The sequence below is a fragment of the Pongo pygmaeus genome, chromosome 3, assembly GCF_028885625.2.
Source record: "Pongo pygmaeus isolate AG05252 chromosome 3, NHGRI_mPonPyg2-v2.0_pri, whole genome shotgun sequence".
NCBI classification, from domain to species: domain Eukaryota; kingdom Metazoa; phylum Chordata; class Mammalia; order Primates; family Hominidae; genus Pongo; species Pongo pygmaeus.
In genome coordinates, this window is record NC_072376.2 from 115,755,242 (window position 1) to 115,776,292 (window position 21,051).

Below are 21,051 nucleotides of genomic sequence, written 5' to 3' on the forward strand. Positions count from 1 at the left end.
CAAAATACTAAGAATAAACTTAACCAAGGAGGTGAAAGACTTATCTGCTGAAAACTGTAAATGTTGCTGAGAAGAAATTAAAGAAGACACAAATGGTAAGACATCTCATGTTCATGGATTAGAAGACAATATTTTTAAGACATCAACACTACCGAACAATCTACTGATTTAATGTAATCCCTATCAAAATCCCAATGGTGTCTTTTGCAGAATTAGAAAAATCCATCCTAAGATTAATATAGAATCTTAAAGGACCCCAAATAGGGAAAAGAATCTTGAAAAAGAAGAACGAAGTTGGAGGTCTTATACTTCCTGATTTCAAAACTTATAAAGCTACAGTAATCAAAACAATGTGGTGCTAGCATAAAGACAGACATATAAACCATTGGAACAGAATAGAAAGACCAGAAATTAATGCTTGTGTATATGGTCACGGTATCTTCAACAAGGATGCCAAGACTACTCAATGGGGACAGGATGATCTTTTCAAAAAATGGTGTTGGGAAAACAATAGCCACACACAAAAGAACGAAGTTGTACCCTGACCTTACACTATATATACAAATAAATGCAAAATGGATTACAGGCCTAAACGTAAGAGCGAAAATTACAAAACTCTTAGAAGAAAACATAGGGGAATAGATTCATGATAAGGGTCTTGGCAATTTCTTGGATATGACACCAAAATACAGGCAACAAGAGTAAAAATAAATAAACTTGACTACATTGAAATTAAAAACTTCTGTGTATCAAAGGATACAATCAACAGAGTAAAAAGACAACCAATGGAATGGGAGGAAATTTTTGCAATATTGCATATAACTGATAAAGGGGTAATATTCAGAAGTATAAAGAACTCCTACAACTCAACAACAAAAATCAAACAACCCAATATAAAAATGGGAAAAAGACTTAAATAGACATTTCTGCAAGGAAGATAAACAAATGGCCAAAAAGCACACGAAGACGTTCAACATCACTAATCATTAGGAAAATGCAACTCAAAACCACAATGAGATACTGCCTCACATCCATTAGGATGGCTACTATCAAAAAAAAAAAAAAAAAAAACAGAAAATAGTGTGTTGGCAAAGGTGCATATAAACCAGAACACTTATGTCCTGTTGGTGGGAAGTAAAATGGTGCAGCTGTTATGGAAAACATTATGGTGCTTTCTCAAAAAATTAAAAATAGAATTACCATATAACCTAGCAATTCCACTTCTGGATATATATATACAAAATAACTGAAAGCAGGATTTTGAAGAGATATTTGTTCACCCACATTCATAGGAGCTTTATTCACAACAGCCAATAATGGGTAGAAGCAACCCAAGTGTCCATGATGGATGCATAGTTAAGCAAACTGTGGCATATACATATAATGGAAATTTACTCAAAAAAAGGAAGGAAATTCTAACACATGCTACAACATGGATGAAGACATTATGCAAAATGAGACAGGTCAGTCACAAAAAGACAAATACTGCATGATTCCACTTATATGAAGTACTCAGAGTAGTCAAATTCATAAAGACAGAAAAGTAAAATGGTGGTAGCCAGGGTCTGTGGGGAAGGAAAACTGGGGAGCTGTTGCTCAATGGGTATAGTTTTGGTTTTGCAAGATGAAAAGAATTCTGGAAATTGGTTGTATCACAATGTGAATGAATTTTACACTAGTGAAGTATATACTTAAAATGGTTAAGGCGGTAAATTTTATGTTATGTGTATTTTACTACCAATTTAAAAAATATATACTACTATATACTATTCCAAGCTATATATTTACAAAAGATTATTTCACCAGTCTCCTATAGAAGAATATTTTAAAATACTAGCAGTAAATACTCTGGATAAAATAATATGAACTATAATAAAAATGAGACATATTATTAAAAAATTACTGTTACCAATATACTTAGAGATGTTTTGGGAAAGTAGAAAAGAAAACTGTTAATAAATGAAACCCTGGTATAACATTATAAGGCAATCCCCCCTACAATGGACTGAATTTTAAACTCTAAGCAAGTTTAGTATAGTAAATCTGACATAAAATAAATACCAGCTATGCAAAATTTGGACTAATACATTTTTGGGCCCTTTCCCTTTCTAATTGATTATAAACTTATATTCTATCATAAGTTATTTCAAAGGCATTAGGGATAAGCTTGTAAAATTATTGTTAGTTATTACCGTTGTGAGTAACAAATAAAATTGGGAATATTATGTTTTTAAGTATTTGAGGTTAAAGAGTATATATACAAGTATATGAAAACTTTGAAAATAAACACCCTTTACCTTTTGCTGAAATTCATCTTTAGTTTCTCCTGTATTTTCCTCCATATGCAAATTCCTGGAAACTTCCTCAGAAATTTTCGATTTTAGTGTATTAATTGTTTCTTGATGTTGTTTCAGAGTCTCAAGAGCATTTCGTAATTGTTCTTGAGTATCTATGTTCTTTGTTAGACAAATATAAAAACAATTTCCATTAGAATATGAAACAAAATTATTTTGTAGCTACTACATAACATAATCATAAATAATAAATGATGGCCTCTGCAATGTTTTTAAGAGTCTCCAATTTTTCAAAGTTTAATCAATCAAAACCTTACCATGTTTACAGTATCGTGAATATCACTTTTGAGTTGGTCCCTCTCAATTTGCAAGCTTTCTTGGAGTTGTTTTAGGTCATCTTTTTCTTGAGTTAAAGTTTTTACTTCTTCTAAAGTTTGCTGCAGTTTCTCAGTAATCAGTGTTTTCTCCCTTTCTACAGTTTGCAGCATAGAATCTCTATTTTCTAATTGTTCCTTCAGCTGTTCCATCTCATTTAGTCTTTCTTGAACCTCACGTGTTTTCTCCTGAAGTTCTTGGGTCTTGTAAGAAAGCTTTAAAAAAGAAAAAGTAAATGTCACACAGTAAAAGCAGAGCAGTCTGAGGCATACATATATACAGAAACCAAAATCCCAGAAGACTAAGGAGCATTTCTCAAAATAGCATCTTGTACCAACCTCGGTCTTCAAAGCACCCAAACTCGAATCAAATTTTTGGGCTTCTTTAGAGAGATTAGCTATTTCCTGATTCATTCTCTCATTCTCCTCAAGGACCATCTTGTACTTTTGCTCACAGTCCATATGAAGGGTTTTGAAATTTTGGAATTCTTGATCAGTGCTTTTATAATTCGACTGGGTAGTTGCTAGGTCATCTTTTGTTTTCCCAATTTCTTCAAGTAAACCTTGAACTCTACTCTCCTTATGAACTACTTCAGAAAACAATTTATCTTTTTCTGATGTTATTATATGGAGCTCTTCAGATTTGTCATGTATCTATGGAAAATAAATAAAATTTAGGGATGTTAGCAACATATGATTCACTGAAGCAATTTTTAGGAAAAAAAGCTTTCTCTGCAAAAAGAGAAGTTATTTACATTCAGCAAAAATTTGACTGTGGAAAGGCAATATAGTAGTACTCTTATTGTCACTTTTCCCTAACGCAGCTTGTTTAACTCTACCTTTGATGTTTTATTTTCTAATCTCTTTGTATTCTAGAAAGTAAGGCCTGCATGGAGAATAGTCAGTAAAGGCACATAATCAGATTGTCTTTATTTCCTTACCTATCATTTTAAAGTGTTTTCTAACTTTATCATGTGGTAGGCATTTCTCAGAATTTGACTTTTTTTTTCCCTAAAGGCTTTGAATGCCTCTCAGGTTTCCAAAAACTTAATCAATGAATAATTTAAGTAATGTTTAATCATTTAAAATTGGTATTTAAGAAGTATCTTAAGTATCAGGTATGGTCCATGAAAAAAATAAAAATAAAAAGTATCACAAGTAATATTTAAATAATTACATAATTTAAATAACCCATATCTTGTATATTAACAGTTTAATCACTGTGAAAGATAAGGGCAGAGAGAGATGAGAAAAAAAGAAGAGATAAAGGAGGGACAAAGTAAAGAGGGGCAATACAGCGTGCAGCTACAATCATGGGTTTAGGAGGCAGATATATGTGGCTCAACTATTAGTTTGATAATGGGTTATTGGGACTAAAAAACTACCTACTTTTGAAGAGTTTATAAGACGAGTAAATGAAATAATGTTTTTGAAGTTCTTTAGCATGATGTTTGCCATACAGTAAGTACTCAAATTTTTGCCATTTTTCTTTTAGACAAGCAGAAAGAAAAACTGGCAGGCCATGGATTTACAGAAACATTCACCAGCCTGCAAAGTTTGCATTAACCTCTAAAACTTTATCAGTGCAACCTCCTTTCCCTCATTACTGTCTTTTATTCAACATAATGATACTACTACTACCAAAAAAATGGTAAACACTAAGGGTGGGCTGTAATACTGTATAAATGCAACATTTGAGGACTACAGAAATGGCTGCTACATGGATTATATTACTAAGTATACTGTTAAATACACCTTGAAAAAAATATATTTTTTAATCTAGTAGCATAAGAACAAATTAGAAGATGAACTATATTCATTTCTATTTCTAACTGGTCAAAACGTTTACAGTATCTCTCTTGCCTGCTAGTTTAAAATAAACTATACCAAAATATTTAAGGCACTATTATCGCAAAGGTTTTTATTTCAAAATAAGGGATAAGTGCTTATAAATGTGTTTACCTCTTTCCTCAGCCTTTCTACTTCAGAAGGTAAAGATTTCAATTCTGAAAGCAGAATGACTTCTTCCCGCAAAGCTTCATTTTCTTCAACTTCTTTATTTAGTTCTTTCTGAAGATCAGTAATCTTTCCTTCCAATTCCAAATTATAGAGCAAATCTAGAAAGTTTTGGTAAATTGTATGAAGATCCAATGTTGGCAAACAGGTAATTTAATTTTTAATAGTCCTTGAATCACCTTTTTCAGGATCAAGTAAAGTTTATTTGAAAAATAATCCCTTATGATTTGAAACCCATGGAAATCTTTATAAATATTAATACCAAATGAAACTAAAACATAATATTGAGTTTTTAAAAAGTCAGAGTATAATGAATTTTTAATCATTGAAATATGCTTGTCAAATTGTTTAGGTACATTTCTAGAAGAAGTCAGATTTGAAAAAAGATGTTTAAAATTACAAAATACCTTTTGGAACTTTGCCATCTATAAGGGAAGTGAGTTTTGTTATCTCATTAAAAGCAGATTGTAATTCTTTCTCCAGATCAACTTGCATTTTCTTTTTTGCCTCCAATTGGCTTTGATATAACTGAATATCATTTTCCATTTGCTTGTATGTACTTGCAAGTTCTTTCTGTTGAGAAAAACATTGCAAATGCACAAAAATACACTGATCATTACAACTACTTTATTATAAATATTACAAAAAATACTTACCATTTTCTCCTTCAGCTCCAGATTTTCACTTCTAAGAAAGGCTGATTCTCTCTTGGCATCAAGGGCTACAGTTTCAGCATCAAACAGAGTCTGCTTCATTTGTTTTGGGTCCTCAATGCTTTCCTAGACAGATGACAAAAGGGGTTCAGTGAAATCTTAATTTTCACAGAGTTGGAAAATTCTTAAGAGAACATGTATATAAATGTTAACTCTAGCTAATCAAAAAGCGTACAAATATGCTAGTTACCAAATATATAAAAAGAAATCATGTTTTCCTAATAAAAATAATTTTTAAAAATTCTGGTCACATTTTTCAAATTATATAGGCAATATATCAAATTATATAAGCAATGTATCATAATTTAGATGTTTTGTTTAAAGGTTAACACAACTGTTGTTTGGAGAGGCTGATGAAGTTTTCTATGTATTTTTATTTTGAGTTATTCTCTTCAACACATGATAGGTAAGTAGTTAACAGTTAAATTAAAGATATTATCCACAAATTGAATAGGAAAAAGACAAATGATCTAATAGAAAAATAGAGAAAAGATATGAACAAGAAACTTACAGGGGAGAAAATGTAAATGAAAAATAAATGAAAAAAATCTACAACCTCATTTCTAAAGAGAAGTGGCATTTTAATATGACTTTAGCTTATATGAAATCAATGATATGTCCTTGGAAAAAAATTAATAAATTAATACATGAATGAATAAGGAAAAAGAAATAGTAATTTCTAAAAAGTGGGCAGTTCTGCTTGCCACGCTATGAACAGACACTCCAGAATATATAAAAGTGCCTTCCTATCCAGGGCCTCAGAATAGGATGATATGAAATGGTATGAACCCCTTTGAAAAGAATCATTTGTCACAAATAAAAGGCAACAAAAGAATAGAAGGTAACAAAAACTAAAAAACTCAACTGAAAACAGAAGAACAGAAACTAGTCTTTTAAAATTTCCAGCTAGAAACTGTTACCATAAAAAAAAAAAAAAGGTATTAAAAACTGGAACCAAACATATATAAGTAATCAGGTATATTGAAAGCAAACTGAAGAGATTAAATGACATCATCATCAGATTCAATGTTATTTAATGCCAAGATCTTATATCAACTAAAATCATCTACAGCTATAAAATTATGAAAAAAATCCCAGTTTAATATTTAAGATCTTGACTATATACTACTGCATGCATTTGTATAAAACTACCGAAAAAAATTCAGAATTTTAAAATTTTACTGATTTTTTTTTTTTTGGAGACAGAGTCTTGCTCTGTTGCCCAGGCTGGAGTGCAATGGCATGATCTCGGCTCATTGCAGCCTCAACCTCCCAGGCTCAAGCAATCCTGCCACCTCAGTTACCCAAGTAGCTGGCAGTATATGCCAGGTTTAGTTTTGTATATTTTGTAGAGACCAGGTCTCACTATGTTGCCCAGGCTGGTCGTGAACTCCTGGGCTCAAGTGATCCTCCCACTTTGGCCTCCCAAAGTACTGGCATCACAGGGATGAGCCACTGTGCCTGGCCTAAAACTTACGGATTTTTAACGGGAGCCTGTCCTTAACTTCCTTATATTTACTCAAAGGATGATATGATCAACTTTCTACAAATGTGACTTTATCTCTAAAATGGCAAATATACTAACAGTCCCTATCTCATAGGCTTATTGACAGATTTAATGAAATATATATAAATTTATTACAACAATACCCAGCACAAAGTAGGTCCAGTATAAACATTTGCTAAGATGATGGTATGCTATATATATTTATGTGATTACACAACAAAATAAGCCTGATTTTTACCAATGAGTATGACAAGTCCATTTTTATATTTTCTAGCTTTTGAGAGTCTATGTATTCCTGTAGCTTCTTAATCTGGTCTTCCTTTTCTCTAAGCAGCTCTACTTTTGAACTGAGTTCATTCTAAAAGAATCAAAGGAGAGAGTAACAATTTAGAATCTGATTTGAAGTCTAAGGGATTAAAACAGAACTTATATATATTAGTTTAAATTCATAGTAAAATTCAAAGTCACTAATATTTTAAAAACATAATTCCCTTATTTCTGACATCATGTTCAGTTACATATGTTGCATGTTTTATAGTTCTAATTGCTTATCAATAGAAATACCAACATGAATGCTCACCTCAAGATCTTGATTATATACTTCTGCATGCTTAACTAAATTCTTTAAGTTCGAAATTTCATGAATTAGTTGCATCTGTAAGAGCATGTGAACAGGTAACAGAGCAAACCAATAGTTAATAAAGCAGAGCAAAGCAAAAAAAAAAAAAAAAAAAGAAAAAAAGAAAAAAAGGGCATTGGTTCACTGCTTCAGAATCACCCAACAGTTAGAAAGGACTGAGATCAATTGTTCACGCTATCGCAACAAAGCACCTCATTATTTAAAAATACTAGAAATATCACCCAAAACATATCAAACAAATAAAAAAAAAACCCCTCAGCATGACCCCACCAAGTAGCTATATCATCTGTTAATAAAGCTACAATAATGTCAATAGCAAATTAGTATGCACCACTTGGAGGAGAGATTAAAAAATTGTTAATCAAACCTTGAAAAATACACATTTAGTAGATTTTTGTTTTCAGTCAGTTAACTACAGAAATGTAGTAATTCTTATAAAGTTTTTTTCTTCCCATAAAGTATCCATCTGGCTCTACATTAGTGTACTTTGTAATAAGTTCTGATTTGGAATCTAGGTTTGGATTAGGGTTGTTTCATGCAGTGCCTGTACAATATTATTACTTTTCACCAATGCTACACAGGTATGGAATGATCAACTATGACCTTGATTTATTCCAGAGGAAATATTGCACTCCATTATATTGTTCAACCATGTAAAAGTATAAAGGTAGAAGTATTTTTATTGAGGTGTCCTTTCTACCAAAATATCTGTAGCATTAAATATCTGAGTACCAAAAAGTTTGCTGAAAACAAGTAAACCACACAAAACCAAGATAAACATTTTCCCTTAGAATTATTTAATCTTCATAATCAGATGAGCACTTACAGAGTAAAAGCAAATTCTAACAGTATGTAAGGGGCTTGAAAATAGTATCTTATTTAAATATTTTCTGGATGTTTAACTGAGTCCTGACTAGTTTTAAATTTCGGACTAGTGCAAGTGTTGACATTACTATTTTAGGTCAGTGCTACCCAAGAGAAACATAATGTCAGACACATATGTAATTTAAAATTTCCTAGTAGGCACATTAAACATAAAAAGGCAGAATTAACTTTGAGACATATTTTATTCAACCGAATATATCAAAAATATTTCTTCCAAAATGTTTCTTCAGGTAATCTATCCAACATGTTTCTTCAGGTAATCAATATAAAAAAAATGAACAATTTTACATCTTTTTTATATACTTATGTCAATTCAGACTGGTCCTATTTCAAGTGCTTAATTGCCACATACGGTTAGTGGCTACCCCACTGTAGAACACAGTCTTAGACATTTGTACTGCTTTTAATTTAAATTGGCTCCTTCTTTTACCTTTTCTTCCCTATTTTTAACTTCTGTGAAAGAAAATCACATTTACCAATAAGGAAGAATCAAAAATCAATCTTCACTTTTAAAAATACTTAGAAGAGATCGGGTGCATTCAGGGTAGTATGGCCATAGATAATGAAAACATTTAAAGAATACTAATTTAGAAAAGAACATTTTCCTACTTCTTATTTGAAATGGCACTTTATCTTAGGTACTGGTTCTTATACATAGAAAATAATTAGCTTTTGTAAAAATAAAAGTGTAATCTCCCAATGACATGTTTAAGATGCAGAGCATGAAGTGAAAGTGTGTGAAAAGGAAAAATGATTTAAACATATGATCTGATCTACAGTTAACCCATTGCTACCATTTAAATTGCAGATTTAAATGGTAATTGTCGGTAGGTGAAATGAAATATTTAACTTACATCTCCAAGTAGTAAAAATTATAAAATTAAATACACCAAGTTGAAATAGGTAGATGGTAAAGATTTTTCTCATTCCTCGAGTATGGTGATACTTGACATTTTCCGTTCTCCCTCTAAAACATACTATTTAAGCATCTCATGTTACTATATTTCCACTAGAAAATTATCTACAACTTGGGTGATTTTTGACAAAAGCTTTAGGAAAACCAGGGAAATGGCTCCATGTCCTAAGGCCATAATTTGACTTTTATTCCCTTTTAGCTAAACCTTTCCCCAAAATGTAGGTTTTGGAACATATTTTGCTACATACACATAGACTTATATTTTTAGTTTAACATGGACTAGATACTGCAAAACTGTTTTTGAACAGGATGTTTTTATTATATAATATTTTAAGTAACCTTAAATTTTGTGTCGAATTAAAAATAAAGGGCCTAGAGCAGTGGCTCACACCTGTAATCCTAGCACTTTGGGAGGCAGAGGCGAGCAGATCACTTGAGCCCAGGAATGTGAGACTAGCCTGGCCAACATGGCAAGACCCCCGTCTCTATAAAGAAAAAGTTTTTAAATTATATGTCTTTTAGATTAGAAAGCTGAGCGTTGTGTTTAAAAAAAAAAAAAAAAGAAAAAGAAATTTAAAAAGAAGGGAGTAGGATTCTTCCCCCTCAACTGTGGTTAAAATGGAAGAAAAACTGCAGTGTGATACATGTCATATATTCTGTGGTATTTTTGTAATCTTTCTCTGTGTTGACTCAATTCAATAAGCTTCCATTTTTCTTATTAATATATTAATGATGTGAGAAAAATATTAGAGAAATTATTGCCACTTATCCCAAAAGTTAGTTTTATGTCATGTTATTATCATATATAAAAACATACAAAAATTATATGAAATTTTAAAGTCAGAAGGGACCTTGGTGAGCACCTGGTCTCTACTTCAAGGGTGGAGAAATATAGGAAGCCCTGAGATTCAATGACTTGCCCAAGGCCTTGGCAACAATTCATAATAGGACTGGATCTGCGGTAAGTTTATAAGTGGCAAAACTGCGGCTTAAATCCAGGCAATTTCACTCTAGAGACCATGTTCTTAATCATGACACTAGGCCAGTCCCTTCCATAAAACCTAGTTTTATTGATTAAAGTCCAGTGGTTTTTGTCATGCATGACATTTTGCACTTCATTAACATGCATTTTAAAACAAGCTAAATGAAACCCTGTGGAGAACTTATAGACTTTTACCTCTTTGAATATAATACCTATTAAATAAAGCAATAATTTTAATTTGTAGGTAGAATGGAAATAATAGCTTTGGCATAGAATTCTTTTTTCCTTTAAAAAAGAAAAGAGGTTGAGAAACTGAACAATGATATCGAGGAAAAAGGATCATGGCCTTTTGGGCTAGCCACATAGAAGTCTGAAAAGTAGCTGCAAATTAATTCATCTTTTAACTACATAAAACACTGGGTCTTATTTTTTTTTTTGAAGGGGGGGTGTTCATGAATCACTTTGCAAGTCTGATCACAACTACAGATTCTTGTTCCAGAAAAATGAATATGCATTGAAAAATTCTGCAAAATAATTTCACAGCATCTGTGGCCTCTAGTTGTTAAGGACACTTTGCACTAATAACTCCCTTTAATCTTTTGGACAATTTCTGAGTCCATAAAGTCTGATGGTTTCTGGATTAAGTTCTCTTAACATGTAGCCTAATATTTTATACTTAGAAAATGAGTGATCTGTTTCTATAAATTCCGTTAAAACTATTTGGTATTAGTTATACTAATTTTCACATAACTCTCTTAGATGGAGAAGGAAAAACAAAACGTACAAAATTAGCTTCTCCAGCTATTCTAATGTTTTAATTATTTAGAAACATACTTTCTAAAGAAAAAGAAATCCATTAATATGTAGCATCCATATATAAAATAGTCATCTAGATATTAAAATTCATACTGATCTCAGTAGGAAACGCCTATACTCTAGGTAGCATTTATATATGCTCAATAAAATGTAATATACAAACTATAAGGAAACAATTTCAAGACAAATCCATCAAGAGGCAGATACACCAACCCTTCCCATAGATGCTTTTAATTCCTTTTTCTCTTGCATAAGCACCAGGGAAACAAATATGATTTAACTATTTTTAAAATCTAAATGAAGAAAATATTTCTTAAATTTTCTAAATTGTATATACATATGAAAAATGGTTAGATCTTCAACATCTCAATCTTAGAAAAAAAATATCTTTAAGACAATACTTCTCAGTGATGTCAAGAAGATGACAGAATAGGAGGTCACCTGCTCACATCCCCCCAAAACAACAAGAATTCTGTACCTATTACAGACAAGTCTTTTTGTGGGAGCCTTTGGATTCAGGTAGGAGGTTGTAAAACCCCAGTAGAACTCAAGACCTGGAAGTGTTGTTTTTGAGAGTGCATACCAACACCCAGGTGGGAGTCCTGCCAATTGTGCTCCCAGGTTCATATGCAGAAATGGTCCCATTCCTTGAAGGACTTAGCTACAACCATGTTTGGCCTAGAGTCTGCAACCAAAACTATCTGTCAAGGGGTCCAGGAGGAATCACACACTCTAGGGTCTCGGCAGATGGGCTCTTTTGCCTGTCGACACTGGTCTTGGCAGTGGACCCAAAAGTTAGCCTGTAAATTGGCTCCTGCCCTCCTCAAGCTGTAGTCCTAGCTTAGTACTGCTTACACAAGGACCCAGAAGGGAACATGCCCATCTGAGCCACCAGGAGAGGCTTGCCGGCCTCTGTCCCATAGCAGATTCCGACGGGGACATGTACTGGCTCCAGCCTTCCCCTGCTGCAGCCTCCCTGCTCCCACCCACACAGAGAACTGCCAAGAGATGAACCTGTCTGAGCCACTGGGTCAGGCTTGCAGTCCTCCATCCCACAATAGATCCTGAAGGGGCCCTGTCTCAGCTTCAGTGCCTCTCTGCTGCAGTCAGGAAGCTATCTCGACTGTGTTGGGAACTGCTGAGTGAAGCACCTGCCCAGCCACCAGGACAGGTTTCATGCATCTTTCCCATAATAGATCCTAAAGGGGTCTTGTCTTGACTGCAGCCTCTGTCTACTGCAGCCTGGCAGTTATCCTGCCTGTGTAGGACAGGCCTGCTGGCTTCCATCACACAGCAGTTCTGGAAAGAACCTTGAATGTCACAGCTACAGAATGCAAGCAATCCTCCCTGCATAAGAACTGCTGGGAGTCTTGACTGCTGGTGCCACCAGGTTAAGCTTACCAACATTGGTTCCATAGCACATTCTGAATTAACTCTGAAGCTTGGTTTCAGTTTCTCCTAGCGATAGTCTGAGAATGTTTTTACCCAGCCAGGGTCCTACCGGGAGACAGGCGTATCCAAGTCCCTGTGGCAGGTTTTGCAACCCTTGTCCATCAGCAGATTCTCAAATGGCCCTGGATCTTGATACTGACCCCTCTCATCTGTGGAATAAGAACAGCTCTGCCCACCTGGGGACCTAAAGAGAAAGGTGTCCAGTAGTGCCTCTGCAGGATAACACGCTGACCTCAGTCATACTATGGATCTTGAAAAGACCTTATAAAGATGGTGAAGACTAAAACAAATAGCTAAATTCATCTTCAATGTGCAGACACTGCTGCATGACCACAAGCATCACGATCAGGGAAACATGATGTCACCAAAAGCACAAAGTAAGGTACTGGTGACTGATCCTAAAAGATGGAGATGTATAATCTGCCAAAGAATTCAAAATAGCTATTTTAAGCGAGCTCAGCAAACTTCAAGAAAACATAGAGAAACGATCCAGAAATTTATCAAGGAGACTGAAATAATAAAAAAACAAACAGAAATCCTAGAGCAAGAAAATACAATGAACAAAATGAAAAATGCAACAAAGAACATCAATAGAAGAATTGATCATGCAGAAGAATTTGTGAGCTTGAGACAGGCTATTTGAAAATATAGAGTCAGGAGGCAAAAAAAAAAAAAAGGATGAAAAGGAATGAAGTTTATGGGACAACATCAAAAAAGCAAATATTTGGGTCACTGCAGTTCAAGTAGCAAAAGATAAAGGGACAGAAAGCTTATTTAAAGAAATAATAGCAGAAAATTCCCAAACCTGAAGAAAGCAATATATATCCACATATAGGAAGGTCAAAGGTTACCAATCAGATTCAATCTAAATGACCCTGCCCTAAGATACATTATATTCAAACTCAAAAGTCAAAGACAAAGAGAAAATCCTAAAAGCAGCAAAGCAGCAAGAGTAAAGAGGCAAATAACATAGAAGTGAGTTCCATTATGGTTAGCAGCAGACTTCTAAGCAGAAATCTCACAGGCCAGATGCTGGAGAGGATGTGGAGAAATAGGAACGCTTTTACACTGTTTGGTGGGAGTATAAATTAGTTCAACATTGTGGAAGACACTGTGGCAATTCCTCAAGGATCTAGAACTAGAAATAACATTTGACTCAGCAAGCCCATTACTGAGTATATACCCAAAGGATTATAAATCATTCTACTATAAAGACACATGCACACGTATATTTATTGCAGCATTGTTTACAACAGCAAAGACTTGGAACCAACCCAAATGCCCATCAATGATAGACTGGATAAAGGAAATGTGGCACATATACACCATGGAATACTATGCAGCCATAAAAAAGGATGAGTTCATGTCCTTTGCAGGGACATGGATGAAGCTAGAAACCATCACTCTCAGCAAACTAACACAAGAACAGAAAACCAAACACCACACGTTCTCACTTGTAAGTGGGAGTTGAACAATGAGAACTCATGGACACAGGGAGGGGAACATCACACACTGGGGCTTGTCGGGGATTGGGGGGGCTAGGGGAGGGATAGCATTAGGAGAAATACCTAATGTAGATGACAGGTTGATGGGTGCAGCAAACCACCATGGCACATGTATACCTATGTAACAAATCTGCATGTTATGCACATGTACCCCAGAACTTAAAGTATCATTAAACAACAACAACAACAACAGCAAAGAGGAATCTCACAGGCCAGGAGGGAGTGCAATGATACAGTAAAAGTACTGAAGGAAAACAGTTGTGACATCAAAAGTTAGAAAATCAAATATTCAGAAGGTGGGAGGAGATAAAGTGTGGACTTTGTTTGTTTAGTAATAAACGATAATCTGTTATCAGTTTAAAATAACCTGCATAACTGTAAGACTTTCTTGTAAGCCTGATGGTAACCACGAAGGAAAAAAACCTATAATAAATATACTAAAAATAGAAAGGTATCAAAACATACTATCAGAGAAAATAATTTAACCAATAAGGAAGACAGTGAGATAAAATAAAAGGATCTAAAAAACAAATAAGAAAATAATTAGCAAAATGGAAGTAGTAATTTCCTACCTATCAATAGTTCCTACCTATCAATGTAAATGGACTGATTCTCCAATTATAAGACAGAGTGGTTGAATGGATTAAAAAATCCAAATATACGCCGCCTGAAAGAGATTAACTTCACCCATAAGGATACAAATAGATGGAAAGGAAGGGGTGGAAAAAGATATTCCATGCAAACTGAAATTGTAAGAGAGCAGGAGAAGCTATACTTATATCAGCTAAAACAGACTTTACATCAAAAACTGTGAAAAGAGACAAGGTCATTATATAATGATAAAGGGGTCAACTCAGCAAGAGGTTATAACAATTGTAAATATATATGCACACTGAACATGGCAGAATATATATAAAGCAAATATTAATCTGAAGGAAGAGAGACTGCAACACAATAATAATAGAGGATTTTGAAACTACACTTTCAGCAATGGACAGATTATTCAGACAGAAAATCAACAAAGAAATAGCAGATTTAAACTGCAGTCTAGACCAAAGAGACCTAATAGATGTTTACAGAACATTCCATTCAACAGCTGCAGAAAACACATTCTTATCAACTGCACATGGAACATTCTCTAAGACAGATCATATTAGGCCACAAAAACAGTCTTAAAAAATTTAAAATCAAAATTATATCAAGTATCTTTTCTGACCACAATGACATAAAACTAGAAATTAATAATAGCAGAAATTCTGGAAATATCACAAATACATAAAAATTAAACATGCTCCTGAACAACCACTGGGTTAATGAATTTAAAGAGTAATTTAAAAAAGTTAAGACAAATGAAAATGGAAACACAATATACCAAAGTGTATAGGATGCAGCAAAAGCAGTTCTAAAAGAGAAGTTTATAGTAATAAACATCTACATCAAAAAAGAGGAAAGATCTCAAACTACCTAAACTATTACCTCGAAGAATTAGAAAAACAAGAACAAACTAAACCCCAAATTAGCAAATGGAAAGAATAAAGATCAGAGCAGAAATAAACAAAATAGGGACTTTAAAAAAATCCACAAAATAAAGAGTTTTTTTGTTTTTTTTTTTGAAAAGAAACAAAATCAACAAAGCTTTAGCTAGACTAGGTAAAAAAGACAGTCGACTCAAATAAATAAAATCAGAAATAAAAAAGGAGACATTACAATTGATACCACAGAAATACAAAGAACAATTATATGCCAATAAATTGAAAAACCTAGAAGAAATGAATTCCTATACCACATTACCTAACAGGACTGAATTATGAATAAATAGAAAATCTGAACAGGCCAGTAATGAGAAAGGAGACTTGAATCAGTAATAAAAAGTCTCCTATCAAAGAAAGGCCTAGGACCTGACAGCATCACTGCTGAATTCTACCAACAGTTACAGAAGAACTAATACCAATTCTTCTCAAAGTATTCCAAAAAATTGAAGAGGAAGGAATTTTTCCTAACTTATTCTACGAGGCCAGCATTACACTGATACCAAAAATAGACAAAAAAGGAAAACTACAGGCCAATATGCCTGAAGAACAGACAGAAAAACCCTGAACAAAATACTATAAAACTGAATTTAACAGCACATTTAAAAGATAATTGACCATGATCAAGTGGAATTTATCCCAGGAATACAAGAATGGTTCATCATAAACAAATCAATAAACATGACATACCACATTAACAAAACAATGAAAAAAAGTCAATCACTTCAACAGATGCAGAAAAATCATGACAGAGTTCAATACCTCTTCATGATAAAAACTCTTAATTAGGTATAGAAGTGATATGCCTCAACACAATAAAGGCCACATACAACAAACCCACTGCTAACGTAATACCAAATAGGGAAAAGCTGAAAGCCTTTTACTCTAAGATCTAGAACAGGATAAGGATGTCCCCCTTTGCCACTTTTATTCAACATAGTACAGGAAGTTCTAGCTAGAGTTATTAGGCAAAAGAGAAAAATAAAACATAATAGGAAAGGAGGAAGTTAAATTGTCTCTATTTGTAGATGATATGATCCTATATACAGAAAACCCTAAGGACTCCATCCAAAACTGTTACAACTAATAAAAAACTCAGTAAAGTTGCAGGATACAAAATCAACATAAAAAAAGTAGTATCTCTATATGTTAATGGCAAACTATCTAAAAATGACACAAAGAAAACAATCTCATTTATTACCAAAAGAATACCTAGAAATAAATGTAACCAAGGAGGTGTCAGATCTCTCAAATGAAAACTATAAAACATTAATGAAAGAATTTGAAGAAGACACAAATGGAAAGATATGCATGTTCATGGATTGGAAGAATATTGTTATAATGTCCATATTGCCCAAAGTGATCCACAGATGTAATGCGATATCTATCAAAACATCAATGACATTCTTCACAAAAGTAGATTAAAAACAATCCTCACATTCATATGGAACCCCAAAAGACCCTGTATAGCCAAAGCAATCTTGAGCAAAAAGAGCAAATCTGGAGGCATCATACCATCTGCCTCCAAAATATATTACAAAACTATAGTAACCAAAATAACATGCTACTGGCATAGAAACAGACAACAGGCCAATAGAACAGAGAACGCAGAAATAAATCCATGCACATACAGTCAACTGATTTTTGACAAAAGTGCCAAGAACATATGTTGGGGAAAGGATAGTCTTCCTTCGATAGTGGTGCTGGGAAAACTGAATGAATATCTATATGTTGAAGAAAGAACCTAGATCTCCTGTCTCTCATCATATACAAGAATCAATTCAGAATGAGTTAAGGACTTAAATACTAAGACTTGAAACTGTGAAACTACTAGAAAACAAGATAGTGGAAATGCTTCATAACATTGGTCAGGACAAGGAATTTTTGGATAAGACCCCAAAAGCACAACCAAAAAGACCAAAAATAAATGAACGGAATTACAACTAAAGGCAAAGGAAATCATCAATAAAGAGACAACCTACAGAATGGCAGAAATATTTGCAAAATATACATCTGACACATGGTTAATATCCAAAATATATAAGAAACTAAAACAACTCAATAGCAAAAAAAAACCCAAACAACCCAATCAAAATATAGGCAAAAGACCTGAACAGACATTTCTCAAAAGAAGACATACACATAATATGTTCAATATTACTAATAATCAAGGAAATGCAAATCAAAACCACAGTGAGGTATTGCCTCATCCCAATTAGAATGGCTTATCAAGAAGGCAGAAGAGAACCTGTTGGCAAGGATGTGGACAAAAGGGAATCCTTTTATACTGTTGGTAGGACTATATAGAAAACAGTATGAAAGTTCCTCAACAAAGCAAAAATAGAACTACCATAAGATCCAGCAGTCCTACTACTGGGTATGTACCCAAAGGAAATTAAATGAGTATGTTCAAGAAATATCTGCATTTCCATATTTACTGCAGCACTTTCCACAACAGCCAAGATATGGAACCAACCTAAGAGTCTACCAACAGAAGAATGGATAAAGAAAATTTGGTATAAAGTCACTATGGAATATTCTTCAGCTATTAAAAAAAAAAAAAAGAAATCCTACCATTTGCAACAATATGGATGAACCCAAAGGACATTATAAACCAGGAACAGAAAGACAAATACTGCATGATCTCACTCATATGCAGAATCTTAAAAAGCTGATCTCTTAGAAGTACAAAGTATAATGGTGGTTATCAGAGGCTGGGGTGTTTAGCAGGGAGAAGGAAATGGGGAAATCTTGGTCAGATGACATAATGACAGTTAGATAGCAGGAATAAATTTCAACAGCTCTATTGTACAGCAAGGTGACTATAGTTAATGACAATGTATTGTATTCTTAAAAAACATAAAATCTGTGGATATTATGTGCTATCACCACAAAAACAATAACTATGTGAGGTAGTACATTTGTTAGCTAGATTTAACCATTCCACAATGTACATATACTTCAAAACATCATACATCATGTTGTATACAATAAACACATAAAATGTTATCTGTACATTTAAAAAATATTTAAAAAGCTTACATTATAGAAAAAAGAGAATACTTCTTTTAAAAGTATGCTTTTAGTTTAGTTTTACATTTCTGTCTCTCTTACCTCTTGATCTTTTTTAGTATTTCTTTCTAGAGCCTCAAATTCATCCAAATCATTCTTTTCTTTTAATTTCAATTCCATTTCTTCTTTTTCTGTTCGTAGTTGTTCATAGTCTAATACCAGATTATCATAGTCAGCACGAAGTGAGTTCAACTCACTTTCTATATTCTCCTATTATAAACAAGAACAGATTTTCCAATCAGAAAATTCATATATTTTTTGTTTCCTTAATAAAATTTGGATTATTTAAATAACTACTTTAACTTTGATTTGATATCTTTCTAAAGTTCTACATTTTGGCAAACTAGCTAACTTAGAATAGATTATTTTGAAAGAAGGAGAATTTTAAAAATATATCAATAAATTGTATGTTTGCCTGTGCCTGACAGGGAATTTTGACCATAAATCCTCAAGCTCCTCAGTAATAAAACTGAAAATTTAATTCCCCAATCTAACTAACTCCTATTTTATGTCTCAGATGGTTCTGAATTCAAGAATGGAAACAGAGATATTATTTATTGACTTCTAAAGCTAATGATAACTGTGTTTTACTATACTTAAAGAGGCCTATTTCTATTTTCTTTATTATTATAAGAGACAAACCATGAGTTAAAAAAAATACTTTTTTACACCAGAGATTGTAAAAAAACCCAAGAAACTTCTAATGTATGTATTAGGAACACAAAAACACTTTGTCAATAATACTTTATAGGAATTAACTAACAATAATAAGGAGTAATGCAATATATTCTAAAATTCATATGAAAATGTCTACTACTTTATACAACCATACATCTTTAAACATGAGCAATCTACAAAGTAAACATGGAATCTAAACTTACTGATGTATTCACCAAAATTACCTCTCCCTGATGTATTATTCTATACAGTATAAATGCCTGAGAACTGACACTTTTAAAATCAGTCTTGTTACCCTAATGAAGTTTACCAAGGCAAAACAGAAACTTTACAAACATCATGAATACTAAGATCTGCTAGTAAAGAGCTAGAAGCAAAGGTTTACCTACTAGCACATATCTGCCTTATGAAATTTTTAGCCTTTCTCTAGGTGCCTGATGGTTATAGAGTAGAAATGTAAAGAGAGAAGCCTTCATTAGAGCCAAATCACTACTGAAATTAAATGAGAACAAGTAACAACAAAATCTAATAACAAAAGAATTTTAAAAAGAGTAAAAGCATTATATGCTGTAAAATACATTAAGTTACCTGATTTAGTAGCTTTGTTGCTGGATTCCATTCTATCTCACTTAATGTATCAAGAGTGTTACTGAAAACATCAGACTCTGAACAGACAGCTATAATTAGAGAAAAAAAAAATTTGTCCATAAACATGTTTACCAAATTTCCTAAGTCAAATTAAAGATTACTAAAAACATTCTTATCAGAGATACTAAGAACTTCAAATTAACTAATATGTGCTAGAGTATGAATACCAAAAGTACATTAATAGATATGGTCATTTATATTATTGTGTGAATTAAGATGATCACTGGTTGGAATTAGTGACACAATACAGGATCCTTAATGAAATATAGGTTAAAAGGACAAATTCTGAATTTGCAATTTGATCATTATAAGTAGATTTAAAATGCCCCCCAACAGACTGTACTATTGAAGAAATAATTTTGAAACAGATTCCCATGTCAATGCCACTCTTTTAAGATTAACAAAGGCAGATGCCATATAACTAAAAATTTAATTGAATAATAATTAGAAAATAAAAACACCTGTCTCATGTGTGTTTCAACTAGTGCATCATTCTTAAGAGATTCAGAATAAAGAACTTATGATTACTTTTTATTTATTTATTTATTTATATTTTTTTGAGACAGAGTTTCACTCTTGTCACCCAGGCTGGAGTGCAACGGATCTTGGCTCACTGCAAGCTCCGCCTCCCAGGTTCAAGTGATTCTCCTGCCTCAGCCTCCCAAGTACCGGGATTACAGGCGCCTGCAACCACGCACAGCTAGTTTTTTTGTATTTTTAGAATTACTTATTTTAAATCATAGTCTCCATTGTAATCACATATGAAATACACAGTATTTAAACATGTTTATCACATTAACTGAGCGATAAACATAGTTTCTCTTTATAAGGATGCTTTTATAATTAAACATAGTTCCACTTGAAAAAAGCACTCACATTCATCAATTTCTCCTAATAAATTTATAGAAGGCTTATGTGTTTTTGTTGTTATATTTGTTGGCACATTAAATTGATCTGCATAGTTTGAGTTCTTCATTTTGTTAATTTTGCCAAGGCACCAAGTAACTCTTCGTTTTCTTTTAGC

General features: G+C 33.1%; 1 protein-coding gene across 11 annotated transcripts in view; it reads right to left on the minus strand.

Annotated features, from left to right (window-relative positions):
* Positions 1–21,051, minus strand: part of CENPE (centromere protein E) — a 98,078-nt gene that overhangs the window by 55,742 nt on the left and 21,285 nt on the right. For 10 of the 11 annotated variants that reach the window (XM_054485226.2, XM_063663949.1, XM_054485232.2 and 7 more), the window contains exons 14-24: positions 20,904–21,051; positions 19,968–20,056; positions 18,744–18,911; positions 7,485–7,559; positions 7,143–7,262; positions 5,341–5,463; positions 5,092–5,257; positions 4,631–4,785; positions 3,008–3,322; positions 2,612–2,884; positions 2,298–2,456 (exon numbers count right to left, since the gene is read on the minus strand). In XM_054485226.2, the coding sequence (XP_054341201.1) occupies positions 2,298–2,456; positions 2,612–2,884; positions 3,008–3,322; positions 4,631–4,785; positions 5,092–5,257; positions 5,341–5,463; positions 7,143–7,262; positions 7,485–7,559; positions 18,744–18,911; positions 19,968–20,056; positions 20,904–21,051 (1,791 nt within the window). The remainder of the gene's footprint in view (positions 1–2,297; positions 2,457–2,611; positions 2,885–3,007; positions 3,323–4,630; positions 4,786–5,091; positions 5,258–5,340; positions 5,464–7,142; positions 7,263–7,484; positions 7,560–18,743; positions 18,912–19,967; positions 20,057–20,903) is intronic. The other variant, XM_054485231.2, reaches the window with a different exon arrangement.